This window comes from Pseudophryne corroboree, chromosome 3, assembly GCF_028390025.1.
Source record: "Pseudophryne corroboree isolate aPseCor3 chromosome 3, aPseCor3.hap2, whole genome shotgun sequence".
NCBI lineage: Eukaryota > Metazoa > Chordata > Amphibia > Anura > Myobatrachidae > Pseudophryne > Pseudophryne corroboree.
In genome coordinates, this window is record NC_086446.1 from 315,581,715 (window position 1) to 315,604,355 (window position 22,641).

At 47.1% G+C, this 22,641-nt stretch overlaps 1 protein-coding gene across 1 annotated transcript in view; it reads right to left on the reverse strand.

Annotated features, from left to right (window-relative positions):
- Window positions 1-7,027: 7,027 nt before the first annotated feature.
- Window positions 7,028-22,641, reverse strand: part of NSF (N-ethylmaleimide sensitive factor, vesicle fusing ATPase) — a 243,493-nt gene continuing 227,879 nt past the window's right edge. Inside the window, exon 21 of the mRNA XM_063959459.1 lies at window positions 7,028-8,294. Coding sequence (XP_063815529.1) covers window positions 8,267-8,294 — 28 coding nt within the window. The 3' untranslated portion in view covers window positions 7,028-8,266. The remainder of the gene's footprint in view (window positions 8,295-22,641) is intronic.

Sequence of the window (22,641 nt, forward strand, 5' to 3'; positions counted from 1 at the left end):
GTTCAACTAACAAAATGGCTGCCTTCACTGTTTGTATGTGACAGAACAACTTTAATTATAAGAATTGAAGTAGTGATAAGCTAAACTTAAAAAGGCCACAGAAATTTTGCTATTTACTTTGTATTGTCCTCTATTTTAAATCGAAGAATATATTAAAGTTATATCTAACCTATCTACCAGTAAGCTAACAATGTCAGTTTCAAAAGATAGTAGGCCCACTCCAGTACAATTCAGGGGGTACTCACGGAGCGATCGCTGCTTAAAATCTAAGCAATCTGACTAGATTGCTTAGATTTTAAGCAGTGATCTCTCCGTGTGTACCCCTCACAGCGATGCGCTGCCCCGCTGGGTGAAATGAGCACACCCCCCCGCACGCTTAGCACACATCGCACTGTGCTGAGCGGGGGGAGAGATGTGTGCTGAGCTGTTCGCTCAGCACACATCTCTCCCCAGATCTGCCAGTGAGTATTGGCCTTTCCACTCAGCAGATGGCAACAGCACTTTGGACGTCATAAAATAGGGGGGGATTAAAAAAGAAATACTTTTTGTGTTTGGGATTGTTCTTCGTGGTAATTCATATTCTATGATATATCAACATTTTTCTGCCGCTTCTATTAATGAGTAAAAGGTGGATGACGTTAAGATGTTTCCACAATAAACCCCTAAAAATACATGTTATTTAATTATTTTTAGGAATTTTTCAGATTAAATTATCACTCCATATTTAAAAACTAATTGTCCTGTCTGAAATAGAACAGACTAAAAACTTCCACTTTCTAAGAAAACACAATAAAATGGCATAAGCAATATAAAAAAAAGTTTTACATACTCAGACATTTATGGGAATTTCTTTTTCATAGTTTGTTGCAATCATTTTGCCATACTGTACAAAGTGGTATATTTACTAAAGTGCGGATTTAAGAGAGTAGATGATGTGTAGCCCGCAGCACCCATTCAAGTTCTAGATATAATTTTCTCGAATGGAACAGATAAACAATAGCCAGATTCTGATTGGTTGCTCTGTTGAACACTTTAAGTAAAGCATCTTTTAATCTTTAGTGCTAGGAAGAGACCTATTGTTTTTCTCTCCAACTATGAGCGTTCCAATTGCAGTAACGATGCTTACAAATCAATTGGGAGGGTCTATGAATTAATAAGATTTTAAACCTACCGGTAAATCTTTTTCTCCTAGTCCGTAGAGGATGCTGGGTACTCCGTAAGGACCATGGGGATAGACGGGCTCCGCAGGAGACATGGGCACTAAGAAAGAACTTTAGGTATGGGTGTGCACTGGCTCCTACCTCTATGCCCCTCCTCCAGACCTCAGTTAGAGAAACTGTGCCCAGAGGAGACGGACAGTATGAGGAAAGGATTTTAGTTAATCTAAGGGCAAGATTCATACCAGCCCACACCATCCACACCGTATAACTTGGGATATACGAACCAGTTAACCGTATGAAACAACACAGCATCAGTCCGAGACTGAGGAAAACTGTAACATAACCCTTATGTAAGCAAAAACTATATACAAGTCTTCCAGAAGTAGTCCGCACTTGGGACGGGCGCCCAGCATCCTCTACGGACTAGGAGAAAAAGATTTACCGGTAGGTTTAAAATCTTATTTTCTCTTACGTCCTAGAGGATGCTGGGGACTCCATAAGGACCATGGGGATTATACCAAAGCTCCCAAACGGGCGGGAGAGTGCGTATGACTCTGTAGCACCAATTGAGCACACATGAGGTCCTCCTCAGCCAGGGTATCAAACTTGTAGAATTTTGCAAAAGTGTTTGAACCCGACCAAGTAGCAGCTCGGCACAGCTGTAATGCCGAGACCCCTCGGGCAGCCGCCCAAGAAGAGCCCACTTTCCTGGTGGAATGGGCCTTTATTGATTTTGGTAACGGCAATCCAGCCGTAGAATGAGCCTGCTGAATCGTGTTACAGATCCAGCAAGCAATAGTCTGCTTGGAAGCAGGAGCGCCAACCTTGTCGGCTGCATACAGGCTAAACAGTGCTTCTGTTTTCCTGACCCTAGCCGTTCTGGCCACGTAAATTTTCAAAACCCTGACCACATCAAGGGACTCGGAATCTTCCAAGTCTCGAGTAGCCACAGGCACCACAATAGGTTGGTTCATATGAAAAGACGAAACCACCTTTGGCAAGAATTGAGGACGGGTCCGCAATTCCGCTCTATCCATATGGAAAACTTAATAGGGACTTTTATGAGACAAAGCCGCCAACTCCGACACTCGACTAGCCGAAGCCAAGGCTAACAACATGACCACTTTCCAATTGAGATATTTTAACTCCACCGCTTTAAGTGGTTCAAACCAGTGTGACTTAAGGAAACTCAACACCACGTTCAGGTCCCAAGGTGCCACTGGAGGTACAAAAGGAGTCTGAATATGCAGCACTCCCTTCACTAAAGTCTGTACTTCTGGGAGAGAAGCCAATTCCTTCTGAAAGAAAACGGATAGGGCCGAAATCTGAACCTTAATGGAGCCTAATTTTAGGCCCAAATTCACTCCAGTCTGTAGGAAGTGAAGGAATTGGCCCAGATGGAATTCTTCCGTAGGAGCATTCCTGGCCTCACACCAAGAAACATACTTCCGCCATATATGGTGATAATGTTTAGCTGTCACGTCCTTCCTAGCCTTTATCAGAGTAGGAATGACCTCATCCGGAATGCCCTTTTCCGCTAGGATCCGGCGTTCAACCGCCATGCCGTCAAACGCAGCCGCGGTAAGTCTTGGAACAGACAGGGCCCCTGTTGTAACAGGTCCTGTCTTAGAAGAAGAGGCCACGGATCTTCTGTGAGCATTTCCTGCAGATCCGGATACCAGGCCCTTCGTGGCCAATCTGGAACAATGAGAATTGTCTGTACTCCTCTTTTTCTTATTATTCTCAACACCTTGGGGATGAGAGGAAGAGGAGGAAACACATAGACCGACTGGAACACCCACGGTGTCACCAGGGCGTCCACTGCCACCACCTGAGGGTCTCCTGACCTGGCGCAATACCTCTGTAGTTTTTTGTTGAGGCGGGACGCCATCATGTCTATCTGGGGCAGTCCCCACTGACTTGCAATCTGTGCGAAGACTTCCTGATGAAGTCCCCACTCTACTGGATGTAGATCGTGTCTGCTGAGGAAGTCTGCTTCCCAGTTGTCCACTCCCGGAATGAACACTGCTGACAGAGCGCTTAAATGATTTTCCGCCCAGCGAAGAATCCTGGTGGCTTCCGCCATTGCCACTCTGCTCCTTGTGCCGCCTTGGCGGTTTACATGAGCCACTGCGGTGATGTTGTCTGACTGAATCAGAACCGGTAGGTCGCGACACAAAGTCTCCGCTTGACGAAGGGCGTTGTATATGGCCCTCAGCTCCAGGACGACCAAAGACCTTGGAAGTTTCTTCCCTGTGTGACTGCTCCCCAACCTCGGAGCCTCGCGTCCGTGGTTACCAGAATCCAGTCCTGAATGGCGAACCTGCAACCCTCTAGAAGGTGAGCACTCTGTAGCCACCACAGGAGAGACACCCTTGCCCTGGGGGACAGGGTGATCAACTAATGAATCTGTAGATGTGATCCGGACCACTTGTCCAGTAGGTCCCATTGGAAGGTCCTCGCATGGAACCTGCCGAAGGGAATGGCCTCGTAAGATGCCACCATCTTTCCCAGGACTCGAGTGCAGTGATGCACTGACACCTGTTTTGGCTTCAATAGGTCCCTCACCAGAGTCATGAGTTCCTGGGCCTTTTCTATCGGAAGATAAACCCTTTTCTGGTCCGTATCCAGAATCATGCCTAAGAAGGTCAAACGAGTCGTAGGAACTAACTTTGACTTCGGGATATTGAGAATCAAGCCGTGTTGTTGTAACACCTTCAGTGAAAGTGAAACGCTGTTCAACAACTGCTCTCGTGATCTCGCTTTTATGAGGAGATCGTCCAAGTACGGGATAATTGTGACACCCTGCTTGCGCAGGAGCACCATCATTTCCGCCATTACCTTGGTGAAAATCCTCGGGGCCGTGGAAAGCCCAAACGGCAACGTCTGAAATTGATACCATAAAATCCCCCCCTTCTAGGCTGGCTTTGACCGCTCTGAGCGATTCCATCTTGAACTTGAACCTTTTCAAGTATAGGTTCAAGGGTTTTAAATTTAAAATGGGTCTGACCGAACCGTCCGGTTTCGGGACTACAAATAGGGTTAAGTAATACCCCCTCCCTTGTTGAAGCAGGGGGACTTTGACCACCACCTGTTGAAGACACAATTTGTGAATTGCATTTAAAACTATCTCCCTTTCTGGGGGAGAAGCTGGTAGGGCCGATTTGAAAAAACGGCGAGGAGACACCTCTTCGAATTCCAGCTTGTAACCCTGGGAAACAATTTCTATTGCCCAGGGATCCACCTGTGAGTGAACCCAGATGTGGCTGAAAAGTCGAAGACGTGCTCCCACTGGGGCGGACTCCCTCAGCGGAGCCCCAGCGTCATGCGGTGGATTTTGTAGAGGCCGGGGAGGACTTCTGCTCCTGGGAACTAGCTGTGGTTGGCAGCTTTTTTCCTCTGCCCTTACCTCTGGCAAGAAAGGACGATCCTCGTACGCTCTTGTTTTTATTTGACCGAAAGGACTGCATTTGATAATGTGGCGCTTTCTTAGGCTGTGAGGGAATATAAGGCAAAAAATTTGATTTACCTGCCGTAGCTGTGGAGACCAGGTCCGAGAGACCTTCCCCAAACAATTCCTCACCCTTGTAAGGTAAAACCTCCATATGCCTCTTTGAGTCGGCATCACCTGTCCATTGCCGGGTCCATAGGACTCGTCTAGCAGAAATCGACATAGCGTTGACTCTAGAACCCAGTATGCCAATGTCTCTTTGAGCATCCCTCATATATAAGACAGCATCTTTAATATGACCCAGGGTCAATAAATGGTATCCTTATCCAGGGTGTCCAATTCCGCTGATAAGGTATCTGTCCACGCAGCTACAGCGCTACAAACCCAAGCCGACGCTATCGCCGGTCTGAGTAAGGTACCAGAGTGTGTGTAAATGGACTTTAAGGTAGCCTGCTGCTTGCGATCAGCAGGATCCCTGAGGGTAGCTGTATCTTGGGATGGCAGTGCTACCTTTTTGGATAAGCGTGTCAACGCTTTGTCCACCCTTGGGGAGGATTCCCACCGTATTCTGTCCTTAACCGGGAAAGGATACGCCATAAGAATCCTTTTGGGAATCTGCATTTTCTTGTCTGGAGATTCCCACGCCTTTTCAAATAACTCGTTCAGCTCATGAGAAGGGGTAAAGGTTACCTCAGGTTTCTTTTCCTTATACATGTGTACCCTCGTGTCAGGGACAGGGGGTTCCTCTGTGATATGCAAAACATCCTTTATTGCAATAATCATATATTGAATACTTTTAGCCAATTTTGGCTGTAACTTTGCATCATCGTAGTCGACACTGGAGTCAGAATCCGTGTCGGTATTAGTGTCTACTATTTGGGATAGTGGGCGCTTTTGAGACCCCGAGGGTCCCTGCGACATAGGAGCAGGCAGGGCCTGACTCTCTGCATAATTCCTGGACTCAGCTTTGTCCAACTTTTTGTGCAATAAATTCACATTAGCACTTAAAACATTCCACATATCCACAAAGTCAGGTGTCGGTGTTGCCGACGGAGACACCACATTCATTTACTCCACCTCCTCGCTAGGAAAGCCTTTTACCTCAGACATGCCGACACACGCGTACCGACACACCACCCACTCAGGGAAACCTCTTATCTGAGGACAGTTCCTCCACAAGGCCCTTTGGAGAGACAGAGAGAGTATGCCAGCACACACCCAGCGCTAATGACCCAGGAAAAAACACACTATATGTTTACCCAGGTAGCGCTGTAATTATCTATTTGCGTCAAATTATGTGCCCCCCCCCCCTTTTTTTTAAAACCCTCTTTCACCGTGGTAAGCAGGGGAGAGTCCGGGGAGCTTCCTCTCAGCAGTGTGCTGTGGAGAAAATGGCGCTGGTGAGTGCTGAGGAACAAGCTCCGCCCCCTCAGCGGCGGGCTTCGGTCCCACTGAAAAATTCAAAAACTGGCGGGGGATCTCTTCTATATACAGTGCCCAGCCTGTATATATGCTTATTGCCAGATTTGGAGGTCTTTATTGCTGCCCAGGGCAGTGACTGCAGTGCGTGTGTGCTGTGTGGGAGCAATGCCGCTCAGCATTACCGCTGTGCGTTACCTCAGTGAAGATCTGAAGTCTTCTGCCGCCTATGAAGTCTTCTTTCTTCACATACTCACCCGGCTTCTATCTTCCGGCTCTGCGAGGAGGACGGCGGTGCGGCTCTCAGACGAACTGCGGGGTGAGACCTGCGTTCCGTTCCCTCTGGAGCTAATGGTGTCCAGTAGCCTAAGAAACAGAGCCTGACATTAAAGTAGGTCTGTTTCTCTCTCCTCAGTCCCTCGCTGCAGGGAGTCTGTTGCCAGCAGGCTCCCTGAAAATAAAAAACCTAACAAAATACTTTCTTTTCAGGAAACTCAGGAGAGCTCCCTGTAATGCACCCAGTCTCCTCTGGGCACAGTAATAAACTGAGGTCTGTAGGAGAGGCATAGAGGGAGGAGCCAGTGCACACCCATACCCAAAGTTCTTTCTTAGTGCCCATGTCTCCTGCGGAGCCCGTCTATCCCCATGGTCCTTACGGAGTCCCCAGCATCCTCTAGGACGTAAGAGAAAAAGAAAAAAAAGGCATGTCCTAAGAAAATTGCTATCATATTTATTACTACATTTCATGAAAAAAAAAGTAGATTTCCTATAAAATATCAGTGTAGATGTGCTTCCTAGTAAAATGACAGGCTGACAGCTGCCTCCTGTGACACACTGGCACTTTGCGCACTAGTTTTATCAATGCTGCAGTTATATGCCCTATTTGACTGTATAAAGCAGATTGTATAAATTCAGGGTTTGATTTTTATGTTCCGTGTTATGCTGAAAAGATAAAAGATACAAGTGTGCGATTTATACTAATTATCACATAGAAACATCCGATAAATAATTTCTTTATTGCAATCATTGTTCAGATGCAATAACCCACAGATCATTTTGACAACATAAAATCCACAATAAAAATATACACATACTGTGGGACGGACAATAGAACATCTGGAAGCTGAAGAAAGGAATTTGAAGAGAAGAAAAGCAGCCACAGTATCACAGCACTTGTTACTTTAGGAGGAAGACACCGATGGGTTGGAAGGATACACTGAATTGTGTGAATGGCCTATGTCAGGACCTCTAACTGGGGAAAGGGATAAAGTAAACCAGCACAGCATTTCTACATCCACTGTGAGCATATATTCAGTCCACAGAGACTTGCGATGTGAGAACTATAACAACAACACAATGCTACAATATCAACTAAGTGACATCTACTTACGTAAAGTGGATCCACTACCTACACACGGTGCTACAGACATGTTGTGAGCAGAACAGCCTTATAGCCTATCCATTCACTATGAACTAGTGAAATCACTGAGGCATAAGGCACTTCATATGCCTCAGTGGTATTACCAAGAACTAGCGAACTGGAAAAACAACATTATTTAAGTTTAACTCACAAAATGGCTGCCTCCACTGTTTGAAGCTGATGGATCAATTTTAACCCAAATTGTTTACCTTGAGTGATAAAATAGAAGCAAATTAATACCATGTGACAATGTAATACCTTTAGCAAAAATGAATTTGGAAGGCTAAACTGCGTCATTAGAGTCTACAAGCTGCTCCAGTTTTCCCCAGCATCTGTGAGGCATTTAATGACCATCCATCGTGCTAGTACAGAAAAATGAAACAGTACAACATGGCTGCTGAAATATGGCTAGAGCACTGGATTGTTGCAGTGTATAACTTAACAATATTATATTACAACATGGCTAAACCAAAGCAGCTGGTCTCATGCATCCATACTACCAGAAGCTGAATGCTCAAAGTATAGTTCGCTCAAGGTGGAGGATATTACAAGATGGATGCACCAAAGCACCCTCTTGTGCATTCATATTTTCAAGAGCTAAGTGAATTGAATATAGATCAGAGACCACTGAATGGTTTTAATAAAGCAAACTTCAGCGTTACATGCACATCCCCCATGTGACACGGAAATACAGGAGCCAGTGGTATGCTTCAAGAATCCGACCTCCCTAGAAACAGCCAGTGCGGGGTGGAATGTTTCTCATTCTAACAGGACATCCTCCTCCAGTTCTCCTGCCCTGCAGGGATGGGTGACCAGTTAATCGTAGGTACGGTGGACTGGTTCTCTGTAACAGAAAGGAAACTGTGACTAGAAGCTGTTACAAAGTAAATCTAATAATAAGATTTTACTTACCGGTAAATCTATTTCTCGTAGTCCGTAGTGGATGCTGGGGACTCCGTAAGGACCATGGGGAATAGACGGGCTCCGCAGGAGACATGGGCACTTTAAGAAAGAATTTAGATTCTGGTGTGCTCTGGCTCCTCCCTCTATGTCCCTCCTCCAGACCTCAGTTAGAGAAACTGTGCCCGGAAGAGCTGACAGTACAAGGAAAGGATTTTGGGAATCCAGGGTAAGACTCATACCAGCCACACCAATCAAACCGTATAACCTGTGATAACTTTACCCAGTTAACAGTATGAACAATCACAGAGCATCAGATAAACTCTGATGCAACTATAATATAACCCTTATTTAAGCAATAACTATATACAAGCATTGCAGAAGAAGTCCGCACTTGGGACAGGCGCCCAGCATCCACTACGGACTACGAGAAATAGATTTACCGGTAAGTAAAATCTTAATTTCTCTAACGTCCTAGTGGATGCTGGGGACTCCGTAAGGACCATGGGGATTATACCAAAGCTCCCAAACGGGCGGGAGAGTGCAGATGACTCTGCAGCACCGAATGAGCAAACACAAGGTCCTCCTCAGCCAGGGTATCAAACTTGTAGAACTTTGCAAAGGTGTTTGAACCTGACCAAGTAGCCGCTCGGCAAAGCTGTAATGCAGAGACCCCTCGGGCAGCTGCAGAATGAGCCTGCTGAATCGTGTTACAGATCCAGCGAGCAATAGTTTGCTTTGAAGCAGGCGCCCCAAGCTTGTTGGAAGCATACAGGATAAACAAAGATTCTGTTTTCCTGCCCTTAGCCGTTCTGGCTACATAAACCTTCAAAGCCCCGACTACATCCAGTGACTCGGAATCCTCCAAGTCAGTAGTAGCCACAGGCACCACAATAGGTTGGTTTATATGAAAGGATGAAACCACTTTCGGCAGAAATTGCGGGCGGGTCCGCAATTCTGCTCTATCCGCATGGAAAACCAGATAAGGGCGTTTATGTGACAAAGCTGCCAATTCTGACACACGCCTAGCCGAAGCCAAGGCTAATAGCATGACCACCTTCCACGTGAGATATTTTACTTCCACCGTTTTGAGTGGTTCAAACCAGTGTGATTTCAGGAAACTCCCTTTACAAACGTCTGAACTTCAGGCAGAGAAGCCAGTTCTTTTTGAAAGAAAATGGATAAGGCCGAAATCTGAACCTTAATGGAACCCAATTTAAGGCCCAAAGTCACTCCCGACTGTAGGAAGTGAAGGAAAAGGCCCAGCTGGAATTCCTCCGTAGGGGCATTCCTGGCCTCACACCAAGCCACATATTTTCGCCATATACGGTGATAATGTTGAGCTGTCACGTCCTTCCTAGCCTTAATCAGCGTAGGAATGACCTCATCCGGAATGCCTTTTTCTGCCAGGATCCGGCGTTCAACCGCCATGCCGTCAAGTCTTGGAACAGACAGGGCCCCTGTTGCACAAGTCCTGTCCTAGAGGCAGAGGCCACGGGTCCTCTGTGAGCATTTCTTGCAGATCTGGATACCAAGTCCTTCTTGGCCAATCCGGAACAATGAGTATTGTTCTCACTCCTCTTTTCCTTATGATTCTCAGCACCTTGGGTATGAGAGGAAGAGGAGGAAATACATAGACCGACGGGAACACCCACGGTGTCACCAGTGCGTCCACAGCTATCGCCTGAGGGTCTCTTGACCTGGCGCAATATTTCTGCAGCTTTTTGTTGAGGCGGGATGCCATCATGTCCACCTGTGGCAGTTCCCACCTACTTGCAATCTGCGTGAAGACTTCTTGATGAAGTCCCCACTCTCCCGGGTGGAGGTCGTGCCTGCTGAGGAAGTCTGCTTCCCAGTTGTCCACTCCCGGAATGAACACTGCTGACAGTGCGCTTACGTGATTCTCCGCCCAGCGAAGAATTCTGGTGGCTTCTACCATCGCCACCCTGCTCCTTGTGCCGCCTTGGCGGTTTACATGAGCCACTGCGGGGACTCCGCTTGACGTAGGGCGTTGTATATGGCCCTTAGTTCGAGGATGTTGATGTGAAGGCAAGTCTCCTGACTTGACCACAGCCCTTGGAAATTTCTTCCCTGTGTGACTGCAACCCACCCTCGGAGGCTTGTATCCGTGGTCACCAGGACCCAGTCCTGAATGCCGAATCTGCGACCTTCGAGAAGGTAAGCACTCTGCAGCCACCACAGGAGAGACACCCTGGCCCTGGGGGATAGGGTGGTTAACCGATGCATCTGAAGATGTGATCCGGACCACTTGTCCATTAAGTCCTATTGGAAGGTCCTCGCATGGAACCTGCCGAAGGGAATGGCCTCGTATGATGCCACCATCCTTCCCAGGACTCGAGTGCAGTGATGCACTGACACCTGTTTTGGTTTTAATAGATTCCTGACCAGTGTCACGAGCTCCTGAGCTCTCTCTATCGGGAGATAAACCCTTTTCTGGTCTGTGTCTAGGATCATGCCTAGGAGAGGCAGATGAGCTGTAGGAACCAACTGCGACTTTGGAATATATAGAATCCAGCCGTGTTGCCGTTACACTTCCAGAGAAAGTGATACGCTGTTCAGCAACTGCTCTCTTGATCTCGCTTTTATGAGGAGATCGTCCAAGTACGTGATAATAGTGACACCTTGCTTCCGCAGGAGCACCATCATTTCCGCCATTACCTTGGTAAATATTCTCGGGGCCGTGGAGAGACCAAACGGCAACATCTGAAATTGGTAATGACAATCCCGTACCGCAATTCTGAGGTACGCCTGATGAGGTGGATAAATGGGGACATGAAGGTATGCATCCTTTATGTCCAGAGTCACCATAAAATCTCCCCCTTTCAGGCTTGCAATGACCGCTCTTAGCGATTCCATCTTGAACTTGAACCCTTTTCAGGTATATGTTCAGGGATTTTAAATTCAATATGGGTCTGACCGAACCGTCCGGTTTCGGGACTACAACATGGTCGAATAATAACCCCCTCCTTGTTGAAGGAGGGGAACCTTGACCACCACCTGTTGAAGATACAATTTGTGAATTGCAGTTAACACTGTTTCCCTCTCGTGGGGGAAGCCGGCAGCGCCGTCGGTGAGGGGGCATCTCCTCAAAGTCCAGCTTGTATCCCTGAGACACAATATCTATTGCCCAGGGATCTAACAGGGAGTGAAGCTTCTTTCCTCTGCCCCCGCCTCTGGCAAGAATGGACGCACCTCAGACTTTCTTGTTTCTTTGTTCGAAAGGCTGCATTTGATAATGTCGTGCTTTCCTAGGCTGTGCAGGAATATAAGGCAAAATATCAGAATTACCAGCTATAACTGTGGAGACCAGGTCCGAGAACCCTTCTCCACACAATCCTCAGCCTTCCATATGTCTCTTAAGTCGGCATCATCTGTCCATTGCATATTCTACAGGACACGTCAAGCAGAAATCGACATAGCTTTGACTCTAGGACCCAGTAGACTCATATCTCTTTGGGCATGTTTTATATATATATATCTCTTAAGACAGCATCTTTAATATATATATATATCTATATATACATATATATACATACTAGGGTCTCAATCTCTGCTGATAAGGTACCTGTCCATGCTGCCACAGCGCTATAAACCCATGCCGACACAATCGCCGGTCTGAGTAGTGTACCAGAATGTGCACGCTATCTGCAGGATCCCTGAGAATAGCTGTTAGGTCAGGGCTACCTTTTGGGCAAACGTGACACCCTAGGGGAAGATTCCCATCGTATCCTGGCCCTAGTGGGGAAAGGATACTCCCTGAGAATTCTTTGTGGGAAACTGCAGTCTCTTATCTGGAGATTCCCGCTCTTTTTCATCATGAGAGGAGGGAAATTTACCTCAGCTTTCTTCCCCTTAAACATGTGTACCCTTGTGTCAGGGACAGATGAGTCATCAGTGATATGCAAATCATCTTTTATTACAATAATCATATATTGAATACTTTTCTGCCATTTTGGGTGTAACTTTGCATTATCGTAGTCGACACTGAAGGTCTCTGCGACATAGGGACAGACATGGGTAGATTCCCTGTCTGTTCTCTAATCTCTTGTGCAATAAATTTACCTTAGCACTTAATTACACATATCCAAACAGGTGTCGGCGTTGTCGACGGAGACACCCTCTCACACATATTTGCTCTATCTCCTCCTTAGGGGAGCCTTTTACCTCAGACATGTCGACACACACGTACCGACACACCACACACTCAGGGAATGCTCATCTGAAGACAATTCCCCCATGAGGCCCTTTGGAGAGACAGAGAGAGAGTATGCCAGCACACACCCCAGCGCTATTAACCCAGGAATAACACAGTAACTTAATGTTAACCCAGTAGCTGCTGTTTATATTGATTTTTGCGCTTATTTATGTGCCCCCCCTCTCTTTTTACCCTCTTCTACCGTGTAACTGCAGGGGAGAGGATGGGGAGCTTCCTCTCAGCGGTGCTGTTAAGAAAAAACATGGCGCTGGTGAGTGCTGAGGAAGAAGCCCTGCCCCCTCGACGGCGGACTTCTGTCCCGCTTTCATGTACAATTTTTAGCAGGGGATCATACATATATACAGTGCCCAACTGTATATATGCAAACTTTTGCCAAAGAGGTCTCTAATTGCTGCCCAGGGCGCCCCCCCCCCTGCGCCCTGCCAGTAACCTGAGTATTTGGGTGTAGTGTGGGAGCAATGGCGCACAGCTGCAGTGCTGTGCGCTACCTCAGTGAAGACTGGAGTCTTCTGCCGCCGATTTCGAAGTCTTCTTGCTTCTTTCACCCGGCTTCTGTCTTCCGACTCTGCGATGGGGACGGCGGCGCAGCTCCGGGATCGGACGACGAGGGTGAGATCCTGTGTACGATCCCTCTGGAGCTAATGGTGTCCAGTAGCCTAAGAAGCAGGACCTATCTGCAGAGAGTAGGGCTGCTTCTCTCCCCTCAGTCCCACGATGCAGGGAGTCTGTTGCCAGCAGAGCTCCCTGAAAATAAAAAAACCTAACAAAATACTTTCTTATAGCAAGCTCAGGAGAGCTCACTAAACAGCACCCAGCTTGTCCGGGCACAGATTCAAAACTGAGGTCTGGAGGAGGGACATAGAGGGAGGAGCCAAAGCACACCAGAATCTAAATTCTTTCTTAAAGTGCCCATATCTCCTGCGGAGCCCGTCTATTCCCCATGGTCCTTACGGAGTCCCCAGCATCCACTAGGACGTTAGAGAAAGTAACAAGTATGGTTACCTGCAGCACCAACAATGACATTTTATACAGTATGTGACAATTCTAAATGACACGGTGGTATCACGCAACACCCTTCCTATAGACTAGTGCACCATTATGTTCCCTTACTTGTGACTGATGCCATTTACCGTCTAATATTTATTTTATTGGCATGTTTCCAGATTATTATTTTTTTAATATAGTTTTTATTTTTCTGTACAAGATAAGATATACATACAAGTATAAAGAAACATGACCAGCCAGCACCAAAAGGAGAGAAACAAAGGAAACACAGGTGCAGATGTATTAAGCCTGGAGAAGTGATAAAGCAGTGATAAGTGCAAGGTGATAACGCACCAGTCAATCAGCTCCTGTCATTTTTCAAATCCGTAATGATTGGCTCAATACATCTACCACAGTCTCAAACATGAACAAACAATCATAGGTACGTAAAAAGCATACAGTACATTTTTGAATATAAGTTTATTGAAGGGAATAAAAGAAAAAGCGAAAGAAAAGAGGCCACAGGTGAAGGGGAGACACCCCGGGCGGGAGTGCTGATATTGTAAGGAAAGGGAGGAGGCGGCTATACAACCCACATACAACTGAGCCTAAAACAAGCTTGCAACAAATTCCGCTACTCAAAAATAGAGGTCACCGGTAATAACAGACCTAAAAATGGAAAATAAGATTTTACTTACCGATAAATCTATTTCTCGGAGTCCGTAGTGGATGCTGGGGTTCCTGAAAAGACCATGGGGAATAGCGGCTCCGCAGGAGACAGGGCACAAAAAGTAAAGCTTTTTCCGATCAGGTGGTGTGCACTGGCTCCTCCCCCTATGACCCTCCTCCAGACTCCAGTTAGGTACTGTGCCCGGACGAGCGTACACAATAAGGGAGGATTTTGAATCCCGGGTAAGACTCATACCAGCCACACCAATCACACCGTATAACTTGTGATCTGAACCCAGTTAACAGTATGATAACAGCGGAGCCTCTGAAAGATGGCTTCCTTCAACAATAACCCGAATTAGTTAACAATAACTATGTACAATTTATGCAGATAATCCGCACTTGGGATGGGCGCCCAGCATCCACTACGGACTCCGAGAAATAGATTTATCGGTAAGTAAAATCTTATTTTCTCTATCGTCCTAGTGGATGCTGGGGTTCCTGAAAAGACCATGGGGATTATACCAAAGCTCCCAAACGGGCGGGAGAGTGCGGATGACTCTGCAGCACCGAATGAGAGAACTCCAGGTCCTCCTTAGCCAGAGTATCAAATTTGTAAAATTTTACAAACGTGTTCTCCCCTGACCACGTAGCTGCTCGGCAAAGTTGTAATGCCGAGACCCCTCGGGCAGCCGCCCAAGATGAGCCCACCTTCCTTGTGGAGTGGGCCTTTACAGATTTAGGCTGTGGCAGGCCTGCCACAGAATGTGCAAGTTGGATTGTGCTACAGATCCAACGAGCAATCGTCTGCTTAGACGCCGGAGCACCCATCTTGTTGGGTGCATACAATATAAACAACGAGTCAGATTTTCTGACTCCAGCTGTCCTTGCAATATATATTTTTAATGCTCTGACAACGTCCAGTAACTTGGAGTCCTCCAAGTCACTTGTAGCCGCAGGCACTACAATAGGCTGGTTCAGATGAAATGCTGACACCACCTTAGGGAGAAAATGCGGACGAGTCCGCAGTTCTGCCCTGTCCGAATGGAAAATCAGATATGGGCTTTTGTAAGATAAAGCTGCCAATTCTGACACTCTCCTGGCAGAAGCCAGGGCTAGAAGCATGGTCACTTTCCATGTGAGATATTTCAAATCCACCTTTTTTAGTGGTTCAAACCAATGAGATTTTAGGAAATCCAAAACCACATTGAGATCCCACGGTGCCACTGGAGGCACCACAGGAGGCTGTATATGCAGCACTCCCTTAACAAAGGTCTGAACTTCAGGGACTGAAGCCAATTCTTTTTGAAAGAAAATCGACAGGGCCGAAATTTGAACCTTAATAGATCCCAATTTGAGACCCATAGACAATCCTGATTGCAGGAAATGTAGGAATCGACCCAGTTGAAATTCCTCCGTCGGAGCACTCCGATCTTCGCACCACGCAACATATTTTCGCCAAATTCGGTGATAATGTTGCACGGTTACTTCCTTCCTTGCTTTAATCAAAGTAGGAATGACTTCTTCCGGCATGCCTTTTTCCTTTAGGATCCGGCGTTCAACCGCCATGCCGTCAAACGCAGCCGCGGTAAGTCTTGAAACAGACAGGGACCCTGCTGAAGCAAGTCCCTCCTTAGAGGTAGAGGCCACGGATCTTCCGTGATCATCTCTTGAAGTTCCGGGTACCAAGTCCTTCTTGGCCAATCCGGAACCACTAGTATCGTTCTTACGCCTCTTTGCCGTATAATTCTCAATAATTTTGGTATGAGAGGCAGAGGAGGAAACACATACACCGACTGGTACACCCAAGGCGTTACCAGCGCGTCCACAGCTATTGCCTGCGGATCTCTTGACCTGGCGCAATACCTGTCCAGTTTTTTGTTGAGGCGAGACGCCATCATGTCCACCATTGGTCTTTCCCAACGGGTTACCAGCATGTGGAAGACTTCTGGATGAAGTCCCCACTCTCCCGGGTGAAGATCGTGTCTGCTGAGGAAGTCTGCTTCCCAGTTGTCCACTCCCGGGATGAACACTGCTGACAGTGCTATCACATGATTCTCTGCCCAGCGAAGAATCCTTGCAGCTTCTGCCATTGCACTCCTGCTTCTTGTGCCGCCCTGTCTGTTCACATGGGCGACTGCCGTGATGTTGTCCGACTGGATCAACACCGGTTTTCCCTGAAGCAGAGGTTCTGCCTGGCTTAGAGCATTGTATATTGCTCTTAGTTCCAGAATGTTTATGTGAAGAGACGTTTCCAGGCTCGTCCATACTCCCTGGAAGTTTCTTCCTTGTGTGACTGCTCCCCAGCCTCTCAGGCTGGCGACCGTGGTCACCAGGATCCAATCCTGTATGCCGAATCTGCGGCCCTCCAATAGATGAGCACTCTGCAACCACCACAGAAGAGACACCCTTGTCCTTGGAGACAGGGTTATCCGCAGGTGCATCTGAAGATGCGACCCTGACCATTTGTTCAACAGATCCCTTTGGAAAATTCTTGCGTGGAATCTGCCGAATGGAATTGCTTCGTAAGAAGCCACCATTTTTCCCAGGACTCTTGTGCATTGATGTACAGACACCTTTCCTGGTTTTAGGAGGTTCCTGACAAGCTCGGATAACTCCTTGGCTTTTTCCTCCGGGAGAAAAACCTTTTTCTGAACCGTGTCCAGAATCATCCCTAGGAACAGCAGACGAGTTGTCGGCATTAACTGGGATTTTGGAATATTCAGAATCCACCCGTGCTGTTTTAGCACTTCCTGAGACAGTGCTAATCCCATCTCTAGCTGTTCTCTGGACCTCGCCCTTATTAGGAGATCGTCCAAGTATGGGATAATTAATACGCCTTTTCTTCGAAGAAGAATCATCATCTCGGCCATTACCTTTGTAAAGATCCGAGGTGCCGTGGACAATCCGAACGGCAGCGTCTGAAACTGATAGTGACAGTTTTGTACAACGAACCTGAGGTACCCCTGGTGTGAGGGGTAAATTGGAACGTGGAGATACGCATCCTTGATGTCCAAGGATACCATAAAGTCCCCCTCTTCCAGGTTCGCTATCACTGCTCTGAGTGACTCCATTTTGAACTTGAACTTCTTTATGTACAGGTTCAAGGACTTCAGATTTAGAATAGGCCTTACCGAGCCATCCGGCTTCGGTACCACAAAAAGAGTGGAATAATACCCCTTCCCTTGTTGCAGAAGAGGTACCTTGACTATCACCTGCTGAGAGTACAGCTTGTGAATGGCTTCCAACACCGTCTCCCTTTCGGAGGGGGACGTTGGTAAAGCAGACTTCAGGAAACGGCGAGGTGGATCTGTCTCTAATTCCAACCTGTATCCCTGAGATATTATCTGCAGGATCCAGGGATCTACTTGCGAGTGAGCCCACTGCGCGCTGTAATTTTTGAGACGACCCCCCACGGTCCCCGAGTCCGCTTGAGAAGCCCCAGCGTCATGCTGAGGCTTTTGTAGAAGCCGGGGAGGGCTTCTGATCCTGGGAAGGAGCTGCGTGTTGCTGTCTCTTCCCTCGACCTTTGCCTCGTGGCAGATATGAATAGCCCTTTGCTCTCTTATTTTTAAAGGAACGAAAGGGCTGCGGTTGAAAAGTCGGTGCCTTTTTCTGTTGGGGAGTGACTTGAGGTAGAAAGGTGGATTTCCCGGCTGTAGCCGTGGCCACCAAATCTGATAGACCGACTCCAAATAACTCCTCCCCTTTATACGGCAAAACTTCCATATGCCGTTTTGAATCCGCATCGCCTGTCCACTGTCGCGTCCATAAAGCTCTTCTGGCCGAAATGGACATAGCACTTACCCGTGATGCCAGTGTGCATATATCCCTCTGTGCATCACGCATATAAAGAAATGCATCCTTTATTTGTTCTAACGACAGTAAAATATTGTCCCTGTCCAGGGTATCAATATTTTCAATCAGGGATTCTGACCAAACTACCCCCGCACTGCCCATCCAGGCAGTCGCTACAGCTGGTCGTAGTATAACACCTGCATGTGTGTATATACTTTTTTGGATATTTTCCATCCTCCTATCTGATGGATCTTTAAGTGCGGCCGTCTCAGGAGAGGGTAACGCCACTTGTTTAGATAAGCGTGTTAGCGCCTTGTCCACCCTAGGAGGTGTTTCCCAGCGCTCCCTAACCTCTGGCGGGAAAGGGTATAATGCCAATAATTTCTTTGAAATTATCAGCTTTTTATCAGGGGCAACCCACGCTTCATTACACACGTCATTTAGTTCTTCTGATTCAGGAAAAACTATAGGTAGTTTTTTCATACCCCACATAATACCCTGTTTAGTGGTACCTGTAGTATCAGCTAAATGTAACGCCTCCTTCATTGCCAAAATCATATAACGTGTGGCCCTACTGGAAAATACGGTTGATTCGTCACCGTCACCACTGGAGTCATCGCCTGTGTCTGGGTCTGTGTCGACCGACTGAGGCAAAGGGCGTTTCACAGCCCCTGACGGTGTTTGAGTCGCCTGGACAGGCACTAATTGATTGTCCGGCCGTCTCATGTCGTCAAACGACTGCTTTAGCGTGTTGACACTATCCCGTAGTTCCATAAATAAAGGCATCCATTCTGGTGTCGACTCCCTAGGGGGTGACATCCTCATATTTGGCAATTGCTCCGCCTCCACACCAATATCGTCCTCATACATGTCGACACACACGTACCGACACACAGCAGACACACAGGGAATGCTCCTAACGAAGACAGGACCCACTAGCCCTTTGGGGAGACAGAGGGAGAGTTTGCCAGCACACACCAAAAGCGCTATATATATATCAGGGATAGCCTTATAATAAGTGCTCCCTTATAGCTGCTTTGTTATATCAAAATATCGCCATAAATGTGCCCCCCCCCTCTCTGTTTTACCCTGTTTCTGTAGTGCAGTGCAGGGGAGAGACTTGGGAGCCGTCCTGACCAGCGGAGCTGTGAGAGGAAATGGCGCCGTGTGCTGAGGAGATAGGCCCCGCCCCTTTTCCGGCGGGCTCGTCTCCCGCTATTTAGAAAAATTAGGCAGGGGTTAAATATCTCCATATAGCCTCTAGGGCTATATGTGAGGTATTTTTAGCCTTTATAGGTACTCATTTGCCTCCCAGGGCGCCCCCCTCCCAGCGCCCTGCACCCTCAGTGACTGCCGTGTGAAGTGTGCTGAGAGGAAAATGGCGCACAGCTGCAGTGCTGTGCGCTACCTTTAGAAGACTGCAGGAGTCTTCAGCCGCCGATTCTGGACCTCTTCTGATTTCAGCATCTGCAAGGGGGCCGGCGGCGTGGCTCCGGTGACCATCCAGGCTGTACCTGTGATCGTCCCTCTGGAGCTTGATGTCCAGTAGCCAAGAAACCAATCCATCCTGCACGCAGGTGAGTTGACTCCTTCTCCCCTCAGTCCCTCGCTGCAGTGATCCTGTTGCCAGCAGGAATCACTGTAAAATAAAAAACCTAGCTAAACTTTCTCTAAGCAGCTCTTTAGGAGAGCCACCTAGATTGCACCCTTCTCGGCCGGGCACAAAAATCTAACTGGAGTCTGGAGGAGGGTCATAGGGGGAGGAGCCAGTGCACACCACCTGATCGGAAAAAGCTTTACTTTTTGTGCCCTGTCTCCTGCGGAGCCGCTATTCCCCATGGTCTTTTCAGGAACCCCAGCATCCACTAGGACGATAGAGAAACAAAGAAAAACTGTGAGGCCAACCATCCCCCAAATCCCAGCAAAGGGACCTCAAACAACCAGAGTAGGGATGGATTATTACTTAAACCAAGGAACCCAGATCTGGTTAAACTTCTCATTAAGAGCAGCTGCACATATAGCAGAATGGAGTATACGGAGGACGAGTATATTGGTGGAGGTATTAAAATTAGAAACCGGAAGCCCCAACAATACCAGCCAGGGACTGGGACTTGAAATTTATCCCTCAGGTGGGTCCCAATATCATCCCAGCAAGAGGAAATTTTGGGGGCACAGCCACCAAATATGGATAAAGTCCCTTACCTGCCCGCAACCACACCAACATGATGAAGAGGAAAAGGGAAAATGTTGCACAATCTGGTGGGAACCAAACATTATCTAGTGTAGATTTTTTTTGTAGGAGTTTTCCTTAATCAGGAAAGCAATAGAAGATCGTGCTATATTTTGTTTAACGATGCTGCATATATCCTTGCCTGGTGGGGGTGCCCAGATCACCCTCCCAGATACATTCACGAGAGAGAACACGACCCATACTTGAGATGCGGAGCATATTACATAAAATGGAGAGGATACCTTGTCGCATGGGAGAGTAATTGCAAAGTCCCTCAAAAGGATTAAAGGGCCTAAATATCATTCCCCTTTGTTAGAGAACTGAGATAAGAGAGATATTCATAAAATTGGGCTGGGCTATATGATACTTATTAGCCAGGGAGTCTAAAGAACACCAAGAAGAGTCATCAGTCAGATCAAAGCCACATCTATGATGTAACAAAACCGCAAGATTTTTCAACGCATTGGAATCAGTAACAGAAAACATTTATAAAAGCTACTGAGACAGGCACAGTTATATTGGAAATAGAAACAGTTCTGGTTGACAGATCTGTCGGTCACCCCTTGTTTCTATCCTGTTTGAAACACAAAAGAGTTGATGGCAAGTTGGACGGACACTCATTTGCATAGCGTAAAATATGCAAATGTGTGCCGCACAAAAGCATTCATGACAATTTTCAGGCATCTAGGTTTGTGCCTGGCTCCTACTGGAGATGACGTCTGGGGGAGTGTCGTAATTGTGAGCAGATGCAAGCACCTGAGTGCGGGTACAGCTACACGCTGATGATGTGTTGCTAGCCACTTCTGAGTGAATGATTGCAGAGTGACCGCTGAAGCTGATAGGTACTCTCTCTAATGATCGTGCATATATTACATGATTCTGTGGGCATATTGTTGCCACTTTCATAAATATGCCCAATGTGAATGTGGTACATACGCTATAGGTGGAGATCTGGGCACATCTAACAACATATGCGCATAAGTACACCATTTTTATGGATTTTTTTTTTTAACGAAGCTACCTCCAGTAGCGGCTCCAGAGGTGAGGCTGCAGCACAGTCCAAAATTCAAATAGGGGAGCACTGCAGCCCCACCTCTGGAGCCGCCTCTGGTTACGTCCAATTCAGCATCACACTCAAAGTCTTGAAATACTTTTGAGTGACTCAATAGAAATGAGGTTTGGTGTAACATCTGCAAACGGCCTCTGTAATTTTTCAAACACATGACAGTTAGCGGATTGGCTGGGGAACTAATTATTATTTGTAACAAGTGATAACAAGAATATCACGCGTTGATAAATCTGCCCCTCAATCTGTAAAACTTGGCAGAAATGTAGGTGCTATACATATAGGAAAACAACATAACTGCAGTTTTTTGATAGCGCTAAATCCATATTTTAGGACTTGATCTTTTAAAAAGGATTACTGAATTCAAACCCTAAGTAGTATATTGAAATTAAATAGGGCAGGCCTAAATTGTTAAACGAGAGAAAAAAAGTAAGATTTTACTCACCGGTAAATCTATTTCTCGTAGTCCGTAGTGGATGCTGGGACTCCGTAAGGACCATGGGGATTAGCGGCTCCGCAGGAGACTGGGCACAACTAAAGAAAGCTTTAGGACTACCTGGTGTGCACTGGCTCCTCCCACTATGACCCTCCTCCAGACCTCAGTTAGGATACGGTGCCCGGAAGAGCTGACACAATAAGGAAGGATTTTGAATCCCGGGTAAGACTCATACCAGCCACACCAATCACACCGTATAACTCGTGATACTATACCCAGTTAACAGTATGAAATATAACTGAGCCTCTCAACAGATGGCTCAACAATAACCCTTTAGTTAGGCAATAACTATAAACAAGTATTGCAGACAATCCGCACTTGGGATGGGCGCCCAGCATCCACTACGGACTACGAGAAATAGATTTACCGGTGAGTAAAATCTTATTTTCTCTGACGTCCTAAGTGGATGCTGGGACTCCGTAAGGACCATGGGGATTATACCAAAGCTCCCAAACGGGCGGGAGAGTGCGGATGACTCTGCAGCACCGAATGAGCAAACTCTAGGTCCTCCTCAGCCAGGGTATCAAACTTGTAGACTGTTGCAAAAATGTTTGAACCCGACCAAGTAACAGCTCGGCAAAGCTGTAAAGCCGAGACCCATCGGGCAGCCGCCCAAGAAGAGCCCACTTTCCTCGTGGAATGGGCTTTCACAGATCTAGGGTGCGGCAGTCCAGCCGTAGAATGTGCAAGTTGAATCGTGCTACAGATCCAGCGAGCAATAGTCTGCTTAGAAGCAGGAGCACCCAGCTTGTTGGGTGCATACAGGATAAATAGCGAGTCAGTTTTCCTGACTCCAGCCGTCCTGGAAACA